At 35.9% G+C, this 21,305-nt stretch overlaps 1 protein-coding gene across 1 annotated transcript in view; it reads right to left on the bottom strand.

Moving 5' to 3' along the window:
- The window catches only part of LOC112413390 (enolase-phosphatase E1-like), a 104,507-nt gene that overhangs the window by 77,713 nt on the left and 5,489 nt on the right, over positions 1-21,305 (bottom strand). Inside the window, exon 3 of the mRNA XM_024765339.1 lies at positions 19,950-20,039. Within this exon, the coding sequence (XP_024621107.1) occupies positions 19,950-20,039 (90 nt within the window). The remainder of the gene's footprint in view (positions 1-19,949; positions 20,040-21,305) is intronic.

Raw genomic sequence — 21,305 nt, 5'->3', positions numbered from 1 at the left:
CCTTTGGAAAAATGTCTATTCAGACCCTCTGCCTATTTTAAAATCAGGTTGTTGGGTTTTTGTTGTTGAATTGTATGAGTTCTTTATATATTTTAGATATTAACCCTATATCAGATATAAGATTTGCAAATGTCTTCTCCCATTCAGTAGGTTGTCTTTTCGTTGTGTTGATGGTTTCCTTTGCTGTGCAGAAGATTTTTAGTTTGATGTAGTCCCACTTGTTTATTTTTGCTTTTGTTTCCCTTGCCCAAGGAGACATATCTAGGAAGATACTGCTAAAACTGGTGTCAAAGAATGTACTGCCTAGCTATTCTTCTAGGAGTTTTATGCTTTCAAGCTTTACATTCAAGTCTTTATTTTTATTTATTTATTTATTTATTTATTTAAACATCTTTATTGGAGTATAATTGCTTTACAGTGGTGTGTTAGTTTCTGCTTTATAACAAAGTGAATCAGCTATATATATACATATACATATATCCCCGTATCTCTTCCTGCCTGCATCTCCCTCCATCCCACCCTCTCTATCCCACCCCTCTAGGTGGTCACAAAGCACTGAGCTGATCTCCCTGTGCTATGCAGCTGCTTCCCACTACCTATCTGTTTTACATTTGGTAGTATATATAAGTCCATACCACTCTCCCACTTTGTCCCAACTTACCCTTACCCCTCCCCGTGTCCTAAAGTCTGTTCTCTAGTAGGTCTGTGTCTTTATTCCCATCCTGCCCCTAGGTTCTTCATAACCATTTTTTTTTTTTAGATTCCATAGATATGTATTAGCATATGGGATTTGTTTTTCTCTTTCTGACTTACTTCACTCTGTATGACAGAATCTAGGTCCATCTACCTCACTACAAATAACTCAATTTCATTGCTTTTTATGGCTGAGTAATATTCCATTGTATATATGTGCCACATCTTCTTTATCCATTCATCTGTTGATGGACACTTAGGTGGCTTCCATGTCCTGGCTATTGTAAATAGAGCTGCAATGAACATTGTGGTACATGACCCTTTCTGAATTATGGTTTTCTCAGGGTATATGTCCAGTAGTGGGACTGCTGTGTCATATGATAGTTCTATTTGTAGTTTTTTTAAGGAACCTCCATACTGTTCTCCAGAGTGGCTGTATCAATTTACATGCCCACCAACAGTGCAAGAGTGTTCCCTTTTCTCCACACACTCTCCAGCATTTATTGTTTGTAGATATTTTGATGATGATGACCATTCTGACTGGTGTGTGGTGATAGCTCATTATAGTTTTGATTTGCATTTCTCTAACGATTAATAATGTTGAGCATCCTTTCATGTATTTGTTGGCAATCTGTATATCTTCTTTGGAGAAATGTCTATTTAGGTCTTCTGCCCATTTCTGGATTGGGTTTTTTTTTGATATTGAGCTGCATGAGCTGCTTGTAAATTTTGGAGATTAATTCTTTGTCAGTTGTTTCATTTGCAAATACTTTCTCCCATTCTGAGGGTTGTCTTTTCATCTTATTTATGGTTGCCTTTGCTGTGCAAAAGCTTTGAAGTTTCATTAGGTCCCATTTGTTTATTTTTGTTTTTATTTCCATTTCTCTAGGAGGTGGGTCAAAAAGGATCTTGCTGTGGTTTACATCATAGAGTGTTCTGCTTATGTTTTCCTCTAACAGGTTTTTATTTTGAATTGATTTCTTAGTATTGTGTAAAATAATGCTCTAGTTTTATTCTTTTTCTTTTTTTTTTTTTTTTTTTTTTTTGCGGTACATGGGCCTCTCACTGCTGTGGCCTCTCCTGTTGCGGAGCACAGGCTCCGGATGCACAGGCTCAGCAGCCATGGCTAACGGGCCCAGCCGCTCCGTACCATGTGGGATCTTCCTGGACTGGGGCACAAATCGATGTCCCCTGCATTGGCAGGTGGACTCTCAACCATGGCACCACCAGGGAAGCCCCCCCAACACCATTTATTGAGGAGACTATCTTTTCTCCATTCTATGCTCAATGTTCCTTTGTCATAAATTAATTGTCCATATACATATGGGTTTATTTCTGGGCTTTCAGTTCTGTTCCATTGATCTGTATATCTGTTTTTCTGCTGATATCATGCTGTTTTGATTACCGTAGCTTTGTAGCACAATTTGAAATCAGGGAGTGTGATATCTTCAGCTTTGTTCTTTTTCCTCAGGATTGCTTTGGCTATTAGGGCTCTTTCATGGTTCCATATAAATTTTAGGATTTTTTGCTCTATTTCTGTAAAAAGTGTCACTGGGATTTTGATAAGGGATGCATTGAATCTGTAGATTGCTTTAGATAATATAGACATTTTAACAATGTTAATTCTTCCAGTCCATGAAAACTAAATATCTATGTCTTTGTGTCTTCTTTAATTTCTTTCAATAATGTCTTAAAGTTTTCAGTTTACAAGGCTTTCACCTAATGGGTTAAATTTATCCCTAGGTATTTTATTCTTTTTGTAATAATTGTAAATGGGATTATTTTTTTAATTTCTCTTTCTCCTAGTTCATTGTTAGTGTATAGAAACATAAGAGATATCTGTATATTGTTTTTCTACCTGCAAATGTACAGTATTCATTTATTATTTCTAATAGTTTTTTGGTGGAGTCTTTTGTGATTTCTCTACATAAAATTATGTCATGCAAAATGGTGACAATTTTACTTCTTCCTTTCCAATTTGTGTGTTTTTAATTTCTTTTTCTTGCCTAATTGCTCTGTCTAGGATTTCCAATACTATGTTGAGTAAAAGTGGTGAAAGTGGGCATCCTTTTTTATCCCTGATCATAGAGGGATAGCTTTCAGTTTTTCACCATTTAGTGTGATATTAACTGTGGGTTTGTCATATATGTTCTTTATTATGTTGAGATACATTACTGCTATACCTATTTTATTGAGAGTTTTTATTATAAATAGGTGTTAAGTCTTGACAAATGCTTTTCTGCATCTATTGAGAAAATCATATAATTTTTATCTTTCATTTTGTTAATATGGTGCATCATATTGATTGATTTGTGGATGTTGTACCATTCCTGCATCCATTTGTGACAACATGGATGGATCTTGAAGGCATTACACTAAATGAAATAAGTCAGATGGAGAAAGACAAATACTGCATGATTTCACTCATACATATAATATTTTAAAAAGTAAAATAAAATAAGTGAACAAATGAAACCAAACAAAAACAAACACATTGATACAGAGAACAAAGTAGTGGTTACCAGAGGAAGAGAGATGTGGAAGAACAAAATGAGTAAAGGGAGTCAACTGTATGGTGAGGAATGGAAATTAAACTTTTGTTGATGAGCATGCTACAGTGTATACAGAAGTCAAAATATAATGTTGTACATGTGAAACTTTTATATATAAAGGAAAAATATAAAGAAAGAAATGCAAGGAAGTCATCACTCTAAAAGTCAGGAGAGTGGTTATTTAAGGGAGGAGAAAAGGGGTTATGACCAGAACTTAAAGGGCTTCTAGAGTGGTTGGCAAAGCTTTACTTCTTTACCTGATATAGTCTGGAAGGATATTTATTTTACAATTCATTAAGTCATGCATTTGATTGTATGTCTTTCTGTAACTGTTTTGTTTAATAATGTTTTTAGTTGAAATTACCTGATATGATACAAAGTCCAGGCTGAAAAAAGGGTATGCATTGAAAAAAAGAAAGAAAGAAAAAATTCTCATAAAAAAAGAGGCATAATATATCTAGAGCTGGCTGTCAATGTATGTTCTGAGGAACTAATATCAATCACAAAATGGGTATAATGAAATATTTAAGGTAATAAATGCTATAAGACTTGCCACTGGCAAGGTTGTCAAACATTTGAAATATATCTGTTTCCTACTTGCTAATATTCCTCCTGACATCATGCTGTCTAGTGGGTGTGAGATTCAAACTCTGAGTTCAGGCACATTACTGTACAACCACAAAAAAATGATGATAATTATATATCTCTCTATATTAAATATATTATACAAATATATGTATTAGATAAATGTATATAAATTATATATAATGATATATTAAATGGCATGCAAATATATATATTTTTTCATATTCCAACCAATTCTCTATCACTATCACTGCTGCTATCTCTTGGTGTAAGTCATCACATTCTCACCTAGGATACTGAAATAGCCTCCCCTGATTCTCCACTTCTGCCTTTGCCTATTCTTCTGTTCACTACTGTCCAGTGGTTTTCTATGTTACCCAGGGTAAAAATCAAAGCCATGACAATGGCCTACAAGCCCCTGCATAATGTGCCCATCCCCCATTTTTTATTTCATCTCCTGTCACTCTTCCATTTGATTACTCTCTCTGTCCACCACACAGCCTGTCTTGCTGGTTCTTGAACAGGCAGTCATGTTTCCTTGACTGAGAATGTTACTTTTTCTTATCTTTCATTCCATTCAAGATAGCTCAAATATCCTTTGTCAGGGGTTTTTACCACTTTGTATAAATAACAACCTATCTTTGTCCCATGGCACCCCCACTCCCACCTCTGGCCCTGCCTGTCTCCCTTGCCCTGTTTCATTTTTCTCCATAACACTTAAGATCATCTGACACACTGAATATTTATTGGCTTATTTGTTCATTATCTATCTTCTCTCACAGGCATATAACATCCTTGCATTCAGATTTAATCTATTTTGCTCTAGATAAATGTTTGTTGATGAATGAGTGAATGTTGTAAAGTATAAGTCTGTCATACAGAGTGAAGTAAGTCAGAAAGAGAAAAACAAATACCGTATGCTAACACATATATATGGAATCTTAAAAAGAAAATGGTTATATCTTCTTCTCTGATTGATCCCTTGATCATTATGTAGTGTCCTTCCTTCTCTTTTGTAACATTCTTTATTCTAAAGTCTATTTTATCTGATATGAGTATTGCTACTCCAGCTTTCTTTTGATTTCCATTTGCATAGCATAACTTTTTCCATCCCGCCACTTTCAGTCAGTATGTGTCCCTAGGTCTGAAGTGGGTCTCTTGTAAACAGCATACATATGGGTATTTTTGTATCCATTCAGTGAGCCTTTGTCTTTTGGTTGGAGCATTTTATCTATTCATCTTTAAGGTAATTATCAATATGTATTTTCCTGACTTCAGACTAAACTACAAAGCTACAGTAATCAAGAGAATGTGGTCCTGGCACAAAAACAGAAACATAGATCAATGGAACAAGATAGAAACCCCAGAGATAAACCCACACACCTATGGTCAACTAATCTTTAACAAGACAAAAAGACAACCCTCAGAATGGGAGAAAATATTCAGAAATGAATCAATGAACAAAGGATTAATCTCCAAAATATATAAACAGCTCATGCAGCTCAATATTAAAGAAACAAATAACCCAATCCAAAAATGGGCAGAAGACCTAAATAGACATTTCTCCAAAGATGGCATACAGATGGCCAAGAAGCACATGAAAAGCTGCTCAACATCACTAATTATTAGCGAAATGCAAGTCAAAACTATAATGAGCTGTCACCTCACACCAGCTAGATTGGGCATCATCTGAAAATCTACAAACAAACGCTGGAGAGGTGTGGAGAAAAGGGAACCCTCTTGCACTGTTGGTGGGAATGTAAATTAATTCAGCCACTATGGAGAACAGTATGGAGGTTCCTTAAAAAAGTAAAAATAGAATTACCATATATTCCAATGATCCCACTACTGGGAATTATGAGAAACCATAATTCAAAAAGACACATGAACCCCTATGTTCATTGCAGCACTATTTACAATAGCCAGGACATGGAAGCAACCTAAATGCCCATTGACAGATGAATGGATAAAGAAGATATGGTACATATATACAATGGCATATTAGCCATAAAAAGGAACGAAATTGAGTTGTTTATTGAGATGTGGATGGATCTAGAGACTGTCATACAAAGTAAAGTGAGCCAGAAAGAGAAAATCAAATATCGTATATGAACGCATGTATGTGGAACCTAGAAAAGTGGTACAGAAGAACTGGTTTGCAGGGCAGAAGCTGAGACACAGATGTAGGGAAGAAATGTATGGACACCAAAGCGGGAAAGCTGCGGGGGTTGGGGATGGTGTTGTGATGAATTGGGAGATTGGGATTGACATGTATACACTGATGTGTATAAAATTGATGACTAATAAGAACCTGCTGTATAAAAAATAAATTAAATAAATTCAAAAAAAAAGTGGTACTGATGAACCTACAGTAGCAGGGCAGGAATAAAGACATAGACATAGAGAATGGACTTGAGGACAAGGGAGGTTTCAGGGGGAAGCTGGGGCAAAGTGAGGGTAGCATCGACATATATACACTACTGAAAGTAAAATAGCTAGTGGGAAGCAGCTGCATAGCACAGGGAGATCAGTTCAGTGCTTTGTGATGACCTAGAGATGTGGGATAGGGAGGGTGGGAGGGAGGCTTAAGAGGGAAGGGATATGGAGATATATATATGCATATGGCTAATTCACTTTGTTGTACAACAGAAACTAACACAGTATTGTGAAGCAATTATACTCCAATAAAGATCTATTAAAATTAAATATTCTGATTTATAATTAAAAAAGAAAGACAAGGAAATGAGGGGTAGAGTTCCAGAGCTTTATACTTGGAGCAGAAATAACTCATATTACAAACAATCAGAGGGGTAAAAAGATTATAATGACGGGGATGATGGGAATGATGATAGTAACAACTATTATTTGCTATTATTGCTATTATTATTAGGCACTGTCCTTAAGAGTTTGCAATGCTTCATTTAATTTTCCCTCAACCATAAAATGCAGATTCTATTATTATCTCAGTTTCATAGATAAGGAAACAGAAACTTTAAAGAGTTAGATACCTTGCCTAAAGATACACGTTGGTAAATGTAATAGCTGTGATTTTTAACACATATCTGTTCCCAGAGCCTATACTGCAAACCGTTAGTCTAACATCTCCAAGATATGTACAATGCTGTGTTAGGGTCTGCCAAAACAAAGCAAAATGCAACACAGCAAAACGGAAAGTCTGCCTAAAGCAAGAGTCCAGTATTAAAACCAGATCCATAGAGTTAACAGACAGACCTTTTATTATAATGACAATTCTATACTCTTGCTTCAGTAAGTAATAATAATTAAGAGGCAAAAAATACAAGCAAACAAAAAAGCAGCTAAAATAAATATAAAAGAAAATAACTCTCTAGACGTGAATTATTTAATTCTCAGTCTATTTTGTTGTATTTCAAGATCTTGGTAAACTGACCATTTCTTTATTTGTCCTCATTAGCAACATCCAAGCTTGTATTATTTTTCTCTCATATTCAGTTTCTTCATGAAATACATCAACTTGGCTTCTGGTTCAGTTAAAGTCCATAAGTAATGCCCCTTTATGATTGATTGCATCTTAAGTGAGGGATGTTGTTGTCTATGAAATAAGTGTGTGAAAATTACTTTGTTTTGTTTAGCTTCACGCTGAGAAGGCTAGTACACTGTCAATGTACGTGGTCACCCAAAAAGCTTTGATGGAGATTACAGTGAGATTAATGGTGTTTTTATTACTGCTAACACAACACCTGTTCTGCAGTTCAGGGATCAAGGAGTAATTTTGACTTTTAAGTATTATTTGAGAAATCCATTTCATAAGACTATAGCTGCCGTAGATAGTGATTCCTCTAATGGATCTGGGCAAAGTCAAATGAAACCTTCTAGAAAGGATTCACCGTTCTAGATGTCATTAAGAACATTTACGATTCATGTAAAGAGGTCAAAATATCCATATTTAACAGAAGTTTCAAAGAAGTTGATTCCAACCCTCATGGATGACTTTGAGAGGTTCAAGACTTCAGTGGAGGGAGTCACTGCAGAGGTAGAAATAGCAAGAGAACTAGAATTAGAAGTGGATCCTGAACATGTAACTGCATTGCTGTAATCTCGTGATAAAATTTTAATGGATGAGGAGTTGTTTCTTACGGATGAGCAAAGAAAGTGGTTTTTTGAGATGGAACCTACTCCTGGTGAAGATGCTGTGAAGAGTGTTGAAAAGACAACAAAGGACTTAGAATATTACATAAACTTAGTTGATAAAACTAAGCAAGTTTTGAGAAAATTAACTTAAATTTTGAAAGAAGTTCTACTGTGGGTAAAACGCTATCAAACGGCATTGCATGCTACAGAGAGACTGTTCCTGAAAGGAAGAGTGTATCAATGTGGAAAACTTCACTGTTGTCTTATTTTAAGAAATTGCCACAGCTACACCAATCTTCAACAACTGTCCTGATCAGTCAGCAGATATCAACATCGAGGCAAGACCTTCCACCAGCAAAAAGATTACAATTCACTAAAGGCTCAGGTGATGGTTATGATTTTTAAGCAATAAAGTATTTTTAAATTAAGAAATGTACATTATTTTTAATACATAATGCCCTTGTGTACTTAATAGCCTACAGTATAGAGTAAACATAAGTTTTATGTGCATTGGGAAACCAAAAATTTCATGTAACTTGCTTTATTGCAATATTTTCTTTATTGTGGTGATTTGGAACTAAATCTGCAATATTTCCAAGGTTTGCCTATATATTACTTAAGATAAAATATTACACTACCATTGAAAGATATACTTGGATTTCAACCATGTAAAAGTATGCCCAGAGAAAGATGGGGGCAGAAAAGAAACACTGAAAATGGTTGTCTCTGGGTGGTAAATGTGAGGTGATAGTTTTCATTCTATATCTTGTATTTCAAAAATAGTTTGCAAAGAAGCATGAAATATTTGCATAATTTAAAACCATTTATATTTTATTTAAGGAAAAAAGATGGGTTAATAGAAAATGCAACATGGCTAAAATTCCAACAAACTATTTGATCATAGACTTCTAATGAACTAGGAATACAGTTTCAGCAGAAAAGTTTCCCCTTTTCCAACACTGAGATAAAAAAGTTAATGAAGAATTATACTTATGCCAAACTGTACTGTTTTTTCAAAAGAAAGAGAGAAGAAAGGAAGGAAGAAAGAATAAAGAAGAAAAAAGGAAGAAAGAGATAGGAGGGAAGGAGGAAGAGAGGAACGAAGAAAAAGGCTTTTCTGATAAAATAGAGTGGTCATAGGTTTTCCACTGGCTCTGTAAATCTGGGAAAGAAACCAAACTTCTTGGCACTTTGCTTTTGCCAAAATGAGAGCAGTGATGTATTTTGGTGTAGTCGTTAAGAACATGAACACTGTAACTTGATTCTAAACCTAAGACTCTGAGGCCATATGGTCTGGGTTCAAATCCTAGCTCCACCACACACCAGCTGTATGACCTTGAAGAAATTAACGAAGTTTTTCTTTTGCAAAATTAGGTTAAGAAAAAGGAGACATTCGGTTCTTGAAAGTTTTATTCTTAGAAAAGTGTCTGGTGCATAATAGGCATTATAAAAATGTTAACTTTTTTTTATTAACCTCACTGGATTGTATTCACTTAACATGTCAGTTACTTTTTTTCCAATATCCTTCTTTACAGTCCTGAAGTTCAAATCTCAACATAGGTATCACTGGGCTTAAAATCAAGGTATCACCTGGGCTGTAGTCATTTCTAGGGGCTCTAGGGGAGAATTTTTTCCTTGCCTTTTCCATCTTCTAGAGGCTACTGACATTCCTTGGTACATGACCCCTTCCTCCATCTTTAAAGCCAGTAACTTCAGGCTGAATCATTCTCATGCTGCTATCTCTTTTGTTTAATGCAGCCAAGAAAGATTCTCTGCATTTAAGAACTTGTGTGATTACACTGGGACCAACCAAATAATCTAAGATGATCTCTCCTTCTCAGTGTCTTTAATCTTAACCACATTGGGCATGTAAAGTAACATATTCACAGGTTCTGAAGATTAAGGCATGGGCATCTTTGGGGGTCATTACTCTGCCAACCACACCTTCCCACTCCCTACAAATATAGACAGATACTGAATGATCTTACCATACCTTTCTCTTTCATCTCCACACAATAAAGAAATTTCATAATGCCACAATTTTAGCTAAAATAGAGATAAAATATTTTGTCTTAACCATTATCTGTAGGGGAAAGAGAGACTCCACTTTTTTTTCCACAGCCATGATTTATGGGAACACTAAAGTAAGGGCTATGTATTTCACAATATCATTTCTAGGAATTATCAGATTAAAAAAAGAGATGATCCTGGTAGCCTTCCCCAAAATGAATGATAATGCCTCTGTTTTTACCTCTTTAGGTAGATAGCTAGGAAAATCTCTAACAATGGACAGGAGAGGCTGATGCTCACTCCAGATAGCTCCCCTGTTATTTGACGCAGGAAATTCACATCATGATATAGTCCTCATTCTTTAAAAAAAAAGGACCATTTTAAGAACACAAATATGTTATTTGAGATAATTAAAATAGTCATTAATACCTTGACCCAATTGCCCTTGGAAAATGAGGAAACTGGGGGTGAGGGGATAGGAAATGTTCTAGAAAAGATGAAGAAAGAAACACTACCAAAGTGTAGTTGAGGCGCAGCCTGTATCAGACCCACTGAGGGCCCCCTAGGAACTCAAGGAACCTGACGGAAGGAGGGGACTTTAAGAATACACACCACAAATTCACCATGTAGCCAGAAAAGGAGGAGGGTGATAGACCCACTCGCCTTGTGCCTCACTAAATTGCCAGAAGTTAGTGCAATGGCTGCTGCCAGGCATGAAATCCTCATTATGGGGACTCTGCAGAGCATGAGGCTGTATGAGCACCAACAAAAGCAACAAACACACGCCGGCCACCGGTTCTGTTGCTAGATACCAGGTTAGACTTAGACAAGTTGCTCTCCCTCTTTGATACTCAATTTCTATATATAATTTCTAAAATTTAAAAATGGAATTAAAGGATACAAAGTACTGTGTAGATTATATGAGGTAATATGTGAGAAAATACCCTGTAAAATTAAGTGTTTGGTACAACAGGAGATGCTATTGTATGTTTCCCCCTCCATACTATGTCCTCAAACTCACTATGAATATAACATTATGTTTTGTGGTACAATGGCTTGTATGGGCTTGAGAAATCATCATGATCACCAATAGAAAAAAAGAAAAAAAGGAAAGGAGGGAGGGAGCGATAGAAGAAAAAGAACAAAGAAAACCGTAGATATAAAGGCTAAAAGCCATGACTATTTTTTCCTTAAAGTAAATCTGTATTTGTATACAGGAAGGTTTAGTGGAAAATCTAGAGGCAGAAAAGTGGTACGTACTCACATTTTCAAGTATGGTTTCATGTTGGTTTATAGCTCCCCAATACTATTTAGGTTAGCACTTTAAGCAGAAGCTATCTTGACAGCAGGACGTCTCCTGCACTAGTGTCAGGGGCCATATACAACATTACGGCACCTTTGCAGCACATCACACACACACACACACTCATACACAAATAAATTATTTTGGATGTGTGGTAATATGAAGTAGTGGAAAGAATGCTAGATGGAGTCAGAATACCAGTTTGTTACTTTCTCAGCCAACAGATTTTTATGTATCCCTGGACCAGTCACTCAGTCTCTCTGGACCTCGATTTCATCATCAATAAAACTGAGAGTTGGAATAGATCATTCTTAACTTTAAAATTGCATTAATTTCACGCCAAAACCAATTAGTAAACTTAATTCATTTTTCAAAGTGAAACAGTGACAAACTCCCAAGGTAAACATTATAACTGTAACTGAACTTGAGCAAATAATGAGGAAATAATAGGTGATGAGAAAATAATAGATTTACACTACCCTTTCATGTTTCCAACTGTCTTGCTACCTTCAACCTATGCTCGAAAGTGTAATAACTAGCAACATTTGAAAAAAATGGAATGAAGGCAACCATTCCTTCCTCTCACTCTGATACCCACTGCCCATCTCAGAGAGCTCCATCTTCATCTCTGTTACATCTTTATAGGCTACATGGAACAAGGGTTTCTGAGAATATCTAAGAATTTATCTCAGCATTGCCAGTGCTAAGACACCCATCCTTTAATAATGTATATTTTGACCACCCCAAAATACCATGATTACCTCTCCTTACTCACAGTTATTCTTTTTCTTTATGTTCTTGCAGACCCCTTCAATATTACACGAGAGTCTAAAAAATAGATCATTCTTTTTTTTTTTTTTTTGCTGTACGTGGGCCTCTCACTGTTGTGGCCTCTCCCATTGCGGAGCACAGGCTCAGCGGCCATGGCTCACGGGCCCAGCCGCTCCACAGCATGTGGGATCCTCCCGGACCGGGGCACGAACTCGTGTCCCCTGCATCAGCAGGCGGACTCTCAACCACTGCGCCACCAGGGAAGCCCAGATCATTCTTTTTAAACAGAGGCCAATACCTCCATTGTTCTGTAGCCCTTCACAGTGCTTCATGTACAGTAAAGGTTGACTATTAACACATGAGTTAAAATAAGAAATTCACTGACCAAATTGAATTGGTTAGAGAAAAGCAAATCTAGCAGTTTTTCTAATCCTGTCAGATTTGGCTGCAATTGTATACGCTAAGCTTCTCCAAGTCTGCCTTTGCTGAGTTATAATTCAAATTTCAAAAGGACACAGCATTTAACTAGATGCATATTATTTTCACAGCCTTCACATAGGCCTCTTAACTGGTACCTTTTGAATCAACTTCAGCAATTTGTTGACTGAGTATAAACTGAGTATGAATTACAGTTCTTTTATATTTGAGTTTCTTCCTTATAAAGATAAGGGTTGTTGAAAATTCCAAAGTGAACAGATTCTCTCTTTTAAAAGGTATCCAGTAAGAGTTGCCTTCGTATCTAGATGTCTGAGAACTTGAAGAGTAACGGAACTGCTTCACAGTGTGAGGACTGGCAGACACATCAAAGTGGATTTGCCCTTACAAATGTGGGATGTAAGATTCCAGAAAGACAAATGGTTGTGAGGCAAGTACTGGGAGACAGGAACTGTGCCTATTCAACAGCAGTGATACTTTTGCCAACAGGAAAAACAAATATCCACAAGCCAGAAGCAGGTGCAGTGTTGTCCTGGGAACAGACTAGAGAAAACTCCTGGCAAGTCAAGTGAGCTGGAATCTCAGCACAAGGTTTGTATTTGCATCCTTCCTACTGGGTTGACCACCTAGATCAGAAGGCCACAGACTTCACTTACAGTGTTCATCACCCTGTTTCCAAAAACTATTAGGACTGTAATGCATCGAAACCACTGGTTCTTCGGAGTTGGAAATCAACATATTAGGTTAAAGCTGAACTCACAGGGAAACGTTACAGCTCATTCTTTTCTGCAATCATTCCAGAGGAAAAGGCCAGAAAAAGCCTAATATGTATTAATAAATAAATGTGAACTAGGTCAGAGGTCACTGTAGAAAACCTTCCAAATTCTTGGGCTGTACTATAATAGCTTTAAATGAACCTGGTCAAATTCCCATACAAGCAAGCTGCTTTGTTGCTCTTGTACAGAAAAAGAACATGTGCCTAGAGTAGATTCTATGAAGACACACTGCCTTATTCAAGTCGCACATTTCAAACCTATCTACATCATTGGTTGACCATAAGTCTTCCTAATTCATTGTGAAGTGCAAAAGCACTACAGAGCACTTGCAGAAACACTTGAGGTGTTACTAGATACGTGTTGGTTGAGTAGATTGAAGAGCATTAACCACAGACATTAAAGTAAAATAAAAGTTTGGATATCCTTCTTAAAGGGATATAGTAAAGAACCAGGAAAACAACACATACTAAATCTGGAATCTAATCTCCATGTCTGTGATCCTCTTTACCTTCTCTCCAATGCTTCCCATCAGAATATTGCACAATCTCTTCCTGCCTTCACAACCAAACTTTCTGAGGGAACATTTTACTCTGGCTGGATTTTTTAAAGTAAGCTGTTCATTCTTCAATTTGCTTCAATATTTTTTTTTCCATTCTGACTTCTCCACTGACTGCCCTTCCTAGAGATATCAAAATACTCCCAAATTGTTTAATTCACTTTTTACATTATTCCTCACCATCATTTGCCCATTCTCTCTTTCAGAAACTCTCATATCATGGCTTCCATGACCTAAATCTTTCTTGAAATTCCCCACCTCCTCAGGAGGTTTTTCTTAAAATTCCTTGGGAGCACATTTTCTTTTACCTATTTTTTAAATGTTGGAGTACCCTAAAAGCTCATCTAGACGCATGGTTTCAAATCTCAAAGCATTTTTCTTCAGCACAGACCTATCTCTTCAGCAGCTGAATCCAATTTTCTCTGATAAACTCTGCTTATAAATTCCATGAGTATAATATTTTCAAAGCTAAACTTATCTTCTCCTATACAGTCATCCCTTGGTATCCATAGGGGATTTGTTCCAGAACCCCCATGGATACCAAAATCTGCAGATGCTCAAGTCCCTTATACAAAATGTTGTAGTGTTTGCATATAATCTACTCACATCCTCCTGCATACTTTACATCATCTTTACATTACATATAATACCCAATAGCATGTAAATGCTATGTAAATAGTTGTGAATATAATGAAAATGCTATGTAACTAGTTTCCAGGGCATAGCAAATTCAAGTTTTGTTTTTTGGAACTTTCTGGAATTTCCTTTCAAATATTTTGATCCAAGGTTGGTTGAATCCAGGGTTGCAGAATCTGCGAATACAGAGGGCTGACTGTATTCGTTATCCTACTCTGTGTCATCAGTCACCCAAGTCAGAAAGTTGGCTTAAAGCAATGCCTTGTGCAGAATTAGGTACTCATTAAATGCTCTGTAATAAATGTGAATGGATGAAATATACATTGTTTATAAAATTCATATTTTAAAAGGTCATTTAGAAATAATTTAAAAATTAAAAGATCTAGAAAGTATCTTAAATCAAATCTAGACTAATATCTACACAGCTAGTTAGTAGCTATTGTTACTAGAACTCAGGTCTTCCACCACTTGAGCTTGTGCTGTTTTGTATGCAATAATTACATTCAATATTGACAAAATAATGATCAATCATAAATATTAAAAGTTTCTTGCCACGTGTTCTCTCCACTGATTCCCTGGATCCTTCTAATTCTCTGTTATTTCAATCAAGTTGGAGTAAAAATTTACTGCATCTCTACTATCTACTGGGCACTCATATATATCTTGATTCTTACACCAACCCCACAATATAGTTTCTCTTTAACTCCGGTTTACAGATGATGAAGTGAAGTAAACTGCCCAAGGTTACAGTCTTGAAGTTGCAAAGAGCACAAATTACATACAGATTCTATTCTCTTGCTATTCTCCTCTGCAGTACCACTTAGCCCTTTTACTATAGTTCATCTTTACACAGGCCATACTCTGTGATTTCTCAGAAGATATGTGTGCCTTTCTGGTATTAAATAACTGACCCAACCAAAGTAAAACTAAGAAATGTGTTATTACTCTTTATTGTCCATTGTCAGACCTAAAACCAGCTAAGAATTGTTGGTTGTTCTTAGCCAAAATATTGTAAGAAATTTTAACTTCCCACAGCAAGCTGTAAACTCTTTTAAATACCCTGTAAGATTTCCATTGCAGCAACAATTCATTTACTGAGCATCAGATATAAATGTTAAATAAACATCCATCTAACAGACTCCAAAGCACACATCTGCCAAGCAGATGACTCTCCAAGATCCCTATCTGACTGTCCTTCCCATTTATTGGGATTGTTCCTTTTTCTTGCCTAGTCTCCTCAAAATTCTCAAAAGCCTTTCTTTAACATAGCTATACGTCAAGGTATTCATACAGGAGAAAATAATTTATTTTTATGAAATCACAACTTTGCATGTGTCAGCCCTTATTTTTTAAAACTGAAGATTTTAGAGCCCATCGTGAGTGCTAATAGTTGTTTCTCTTTTCTAATTCACATCTTATTGTTTGTGGGAAAGCCAATTAACCTTTCTATGGAAATCATATTACAATTAATTCTTCAATATGTTAAGTAGTAAAAGCTTTCCAACAGTATACTTTCCTTTTGAAATGTTATAAAATCTTTGGCTAGAAATTAATGCAGCAAATTCACAACAGGGTTGAAATTCAAAACAAGCTACTTCTCTCCTCACTTCATAAAGAAAAATAGTTTTGAATCCACATTTCAAGTTTAAATGGGTTCAATTTTAAAAGTTCAGAGAAAGAGAGAATATCACTATTCCAACTCAATAAAGAGTAGAGGAGATATAAGGTAATAATTTGGGATACTGAATCCTATAGAAACAATTGCCATTATCTTCCAAAATTGTATAATGCACTATCAACTTTTTTGTGTCTTTTACTGAATTATGGATTCAATTCTGATTTCTTCTTTTGCCTTAGTAATCTGCACTTACTAATTTCCCTGCAGTCCTATCACTCCAATTTATGCATCTACAGTTGAACAACAACAGAAATATCAAGTAAATAGGAAAAATGAACTTCCTAATACTCTCAGGAATTGACAGAAAACAGGATCATATTTTTCATCTCTTTTTCAGACAGGCTTGTGTCTTTTACTGAATTATGGATTCAATTCTGATTTCTTCTTTTGCCTTAGTAATCTGCACTTACTAATTTCCCTGCAGTCCTATCACTCCAATTTATGCATTTACAGTTGAACAACAACAGAAATATCAAGTAAATAGGAAACAATGAACTTCCTAATACTCTCAGGAATTGATAGAAAACAGGATCATATTTTTCATCTCTTTTTCAGACAGGCCACATGGTGAGAATGAGTTTAGAAATGGATAGATACAGATTTGAATCTAGGATCTGCCAGCTGAAGAGAAATATGACCTTGGGCAAGTTCTTAGCTTTTGTTAAATAAATGAGGTGAAGTACATTAACTTTTTTAAACATTGAGTTCTTCACATGTTAATGGAGCTTATTATACTGTGAGGGTTAATGAGATAAATTGTATAAAGCACCTGGCAGGTAATTGATGCTCAAAAATTACTGGTTTCCTTCCCTAATTTCCTGTTTATAACCCTATGAACAGAAACCTATTTAAAGACCAAGAGCAGTGACTCTTAATCAGTTTATCATATCATCTTTGTGAGTTCCCTCTTTTTTTGTGGAAAAAAAAATTATATTACTTTTTAAATAAGTATTTGGAGCTTAAAAAAAGTTAAAAGATTACATTTTATGAAACTGGACAGATTAATGTTTTATCTTCCTTAAATGGGTAGTTTGTAAAAAGAAAGATAAGGAGAAAATTTTTTAAAGCTTAAATATCAAGAAACATTATATGAGCATCTACGTTGTCTATGAATTCTCAGTGAAACATGCTGCCTTCTGTGGAAGGTTCTTCTTCCATGACCCCTGTGTTTTCATGAAGGAAGTTCCTTGGAAATAATGTTTTACATACTTTACCTCAAAAGAATTTAGCATATGATCCCTTTATCTCATCCAAACTTGAAGGAAGAAATCTAGTAATGACATGCCGACTAAGAAAAGATCTTAAAGATCATTTACTCCAGTCTACCACAGATGGTACCAAGCTGGAACTCAAAGACAAGCTTCACAGGCAGCCCTCTAACTTTTGAGGTGTGCTAGTTCGTTGTAAGTTTTAAATTCTTAGTTCTTTCTGCTGAACTAAAATCTGCCTTACAATTATTTCTTCTAATTGATTCCAATTCTGTCCTGTGGAGCAATACAGAACACCAGGACTTCATCTTCCAGGTTATAGCAGCTATCCTCTCTTTATTTCCTCAGAACACACCTGGGTATTTCTCTGGAAATATCACCAATTGCCAAGCTTCAGTACATTTGGATCTGGTGGGGTTTTTTTTGTTGTTGTTTTTTTTGCAGTACGCGGGCCTGTAACTGTTGTGGCCTCTCCCGTTGCGGAGCGCAGGCTCTGGACGCGCAGGCTCAGCGGCCATGGCTCACGGGCCCAGCCGCTCCATGGCATGTGGGATCTTCCCGGACTGGGGCACAAACCCGTGTCCCCTGCATCGGCAGGCGGACTCCCAAGCACTGTGCCACCAGGGAAGCCCGGATCTGGTGTTTTTGATGGCTACTATCTCCAGGTCTGGGCCAATGATTTAAACATGGATTCACAGTACTCCCATGATCATAGTTATTAACTGAGGAATGAGCATGACACCTAATTCAGAGTAGAACTTTTGCTCTGAAATGTTGAGCATTAGAAACACTCATAGTTTCAGTAGACTTGAAGGTGTAGCTCCTCTGACCACCATCATGTCCATGGGAAGCAAGAGACTCTATGAGAATGGAGCTGACAAAGAAGAAGAAGTGCAAAAAGAGAGTGATGGGGTCCTGAAATATTCAGCCCAGTATGAAGGTAGAACTACTTCCCTACAGCTTTCAGTTACATAAACTAAAACATTCCTTTTTTTCTTACGTTTAGTTGGGTTGGATTTACTGTCACCTGCAGCCAAAACAGTCTTGATTGAAATACTCATAACAACATTCTATGTATATTTGAAGACTGATATTACTTCCTCTCCATAATCTTCTGTTATTTCCAACAAACATTCTCAATTCCTTTAATTTCCACTCACTGTGCAAATTTTACCAAATCTCTTTCAGTTTTGTTACTGTGCTCCTTAATATCTACTGAATAAAATAAGAATAAAATGCAAAACTTTGCTGACACAAACTGTATACAAAAGAAAAATACAAAGAAATTTTTAATCTACTTTATGGGAAGAACCATTTTTAAACAACTTAGAAATGCTGTTTCATGTCAATTAACATGCTAACTTCAAATTTGTTTTCTCATCAAAAAATCAGGTTTCCAAAGGACCTCTATTTGGTAACTTTATTAGCAACTAAAGTTATCATATATTTCAATCCAACTACATTTGTTGGCTAATATTCCATTATTGTAACTTTTTTAACAACTTTTTTAAAAAGTCCCCAATTAATTTAAGATTATACAGTTTTGTGTACTATATGCAGTTTTGATGCTATACTCAAAGCACATAAAAATAGCTAAGAAAAATCCCTTAATTTTAGGATTTTATGTTTGCTGAGTTAAAACACATAACTCGTCATGATCACCATCACCATTACCAGCCACAAGGCTTCCATTCATTTATTGAGTGTTTAAATGTGACAGGCTTGGTACAAAATGCTTTGCAGATATGGTCTCATTCGATCCCCTTAACCTCATGACATGGTATTATTATCACCAATTTATAGACAAGAAAACTGAGGGAGAGATAAGTTAAGGAACATGTCCAAAGCTACACAACTTATAGATGACAAAGTCAGTAACCAAAACTAAGTCTATCTGATTCCAAAGTTCATGTTCTGCCTCATCATGCAAGCCTGCCTCTAATCTCTATAACACTAATTGGGATACATACAAACTATGTTCTGGGGAGAATATAGTGGAAGAAACAAGCACTTCTTGGTAGTAGGACTTCTTTTTTAATTAAAGGGATGATATTTTTAAATTTTTTCAAACTAGAAAGATAAATGAACAAACAAGAAAAATCAACACATCAAATAAATGCTTAGAATTTATGCTGAAAATATATTGCAAACATTTATGACAATCAGAACTCTAGGGAAAGGCCTTTTCTTTCTAGGTCACCTAAGCTGATGGGTGGGACTGGCCCTGAACAGATTGTGAAAATAGTTCTTCACCTCTGGTCTCTTTTCTATGCCCTTTCACCTTACAGATTTGTACTCTATTATTTCCTTACTCCTTAAGATACCTGCATCATTCTGTTTTTCTTCTTTTATTCCTAAAACAAACTTTTTTTTTTTTCCAATATCTATCCTAAGGAAAGGATCCTAGAATAGTAATCTATACTTTGGACTGCATTTATATCATGGTTATGGTTCCCAAGAGATGTTAGCCTTATTTCTAATAGTGAAATTAAAATCTTTAAAGTGTTTTCAAGGGTCAGCCAGTAAATAGAGATTTTTTGGTATAGAAAGGGATGTCAAGGAATGCCTCCAAAGTCACACTGTGTAATCAATCAAACCACACACCCAGTCCAGTGCTGAAGACAGACAGCACCCACCTGTTCTTCCTTCTTCTGCATTGATTCCATTTTCAAAGGGATTCTTTCTTCCATTCCCATGGACAGCCTTTTCCAAATCTCTTGCCAATGCTATCAGCAAAAAAGAAAAGTGGTAGAGGTATTAATGAGCAAAGAAATTACCAAAAGGCATACAATGAACAGATAATTCACCAAATGAATAAAAAGATAAGACATAAATAGCATAACATAATTCACAATTATTATTTTGGAAAGAAAGCAATCAGGGCCTCATGATATTTATTACAGAATATCCCAAAGTGAGGAATATGGTAAAATTAGACAAAATACACATTTAAATATACAACTGCAGTATCCCTCAACTAAATGTGTTTGAGTTCTCTCTCATTCTAGAAAACAAACAAACACATATTTTTGGTCAGGTAATTTTATCTTACATTTCTCCTTGACATCCCCTCTCCACAGGCAATATATTCAAATAGAATATTCACAGGCAATTCAAATAGAATAAAACAAAATAGCTGTTTTGTGGGAGTGCATAAAATGAATACCAATACCTTAGCAATACCTGTCTCTGAGTTTCCATTTGATATTGTACTGTTATGAATATAGTGTTCCTTTAAAATGTCCAAAAGATTAATGTAAGACCTAAAGAAAAGACTTAGTATGTAAAAAAGAGGTGTAATTTCAAAACATTATGCTACACCATTACCTGAAAATTTTGATAATGTTCTTAATGAGGTTTTGCTATTTGAAGATTTCCCATCTGCTATGGCACTTAGAGAAACCACAAACAAAACAACACAGGTATCAAGACTGGAGTGGAAACTCATCCTGTCAAGCAAAGCATAGGTTTCTCACGATTTTGATGTGTCATGTGTGCATATGCTGCTTTTCATTTGGCAAGCCTTTTTTTATGTCCTAACAGATGGCTAAGAAATAACAAGTGTTCTTTTCTTTGTCAGATTTTAGGTATTCCGGGGGACCTTTTAAAGCCATGTGGATTCAGTTCACTCCATCCCAAGTTGAAAATATAACATCTTTAAAAAGATCTGCTCCCTTTGATCTTTGTATCAGCAGTACGAAGGCTGTTATCTTTCACTGCAGGGTGAACTGTTGTTAACAGGAATTAAACAGCAGTCAAATCCTGAGCTTTGTCAGGGAGAACATGCTGCCAGGGAAGCATAATGCCCCTCAGTAGCTCTCAGAGAGATTTTTTCACAAAATGGACTTAATCTGGAAATTATTCCTTCTTTCAGATGCCATAGTATTTAAAGCCTAGGACATGACCTGACACATAATAGATGATCAGAAAATATTTATTGAAGTAGCCCATTTCTGCCTTGAAACAGCCTAGGCCAAAAACAAACAAACAAA

This window comes from Neophocaena asiaeorientalis, unplaced genomic scaffold, assembly GCF_003031525.2.
Source record: "Neophocaena asiaeorientalis asiaeorientalis breed wild unplaced genomic scaffold, Neophocaena_asiaeorientalis_V1.1 scaffold198, whole genome shotgun sequence".
NCBI classification, from domain to species: domain Eukaryota; kingdom Metazoa; phylum Chordata; class Mammalia; order Artiodactyla; family Phocoenidae; genus Neophocaena; species Neophocaena asiaeorientalis.
The sequence above is the reverse complement of the archived record's forward strand: the minus strand, read 5'-3'. Positions and strand labels throughout refer to the sequence as shown.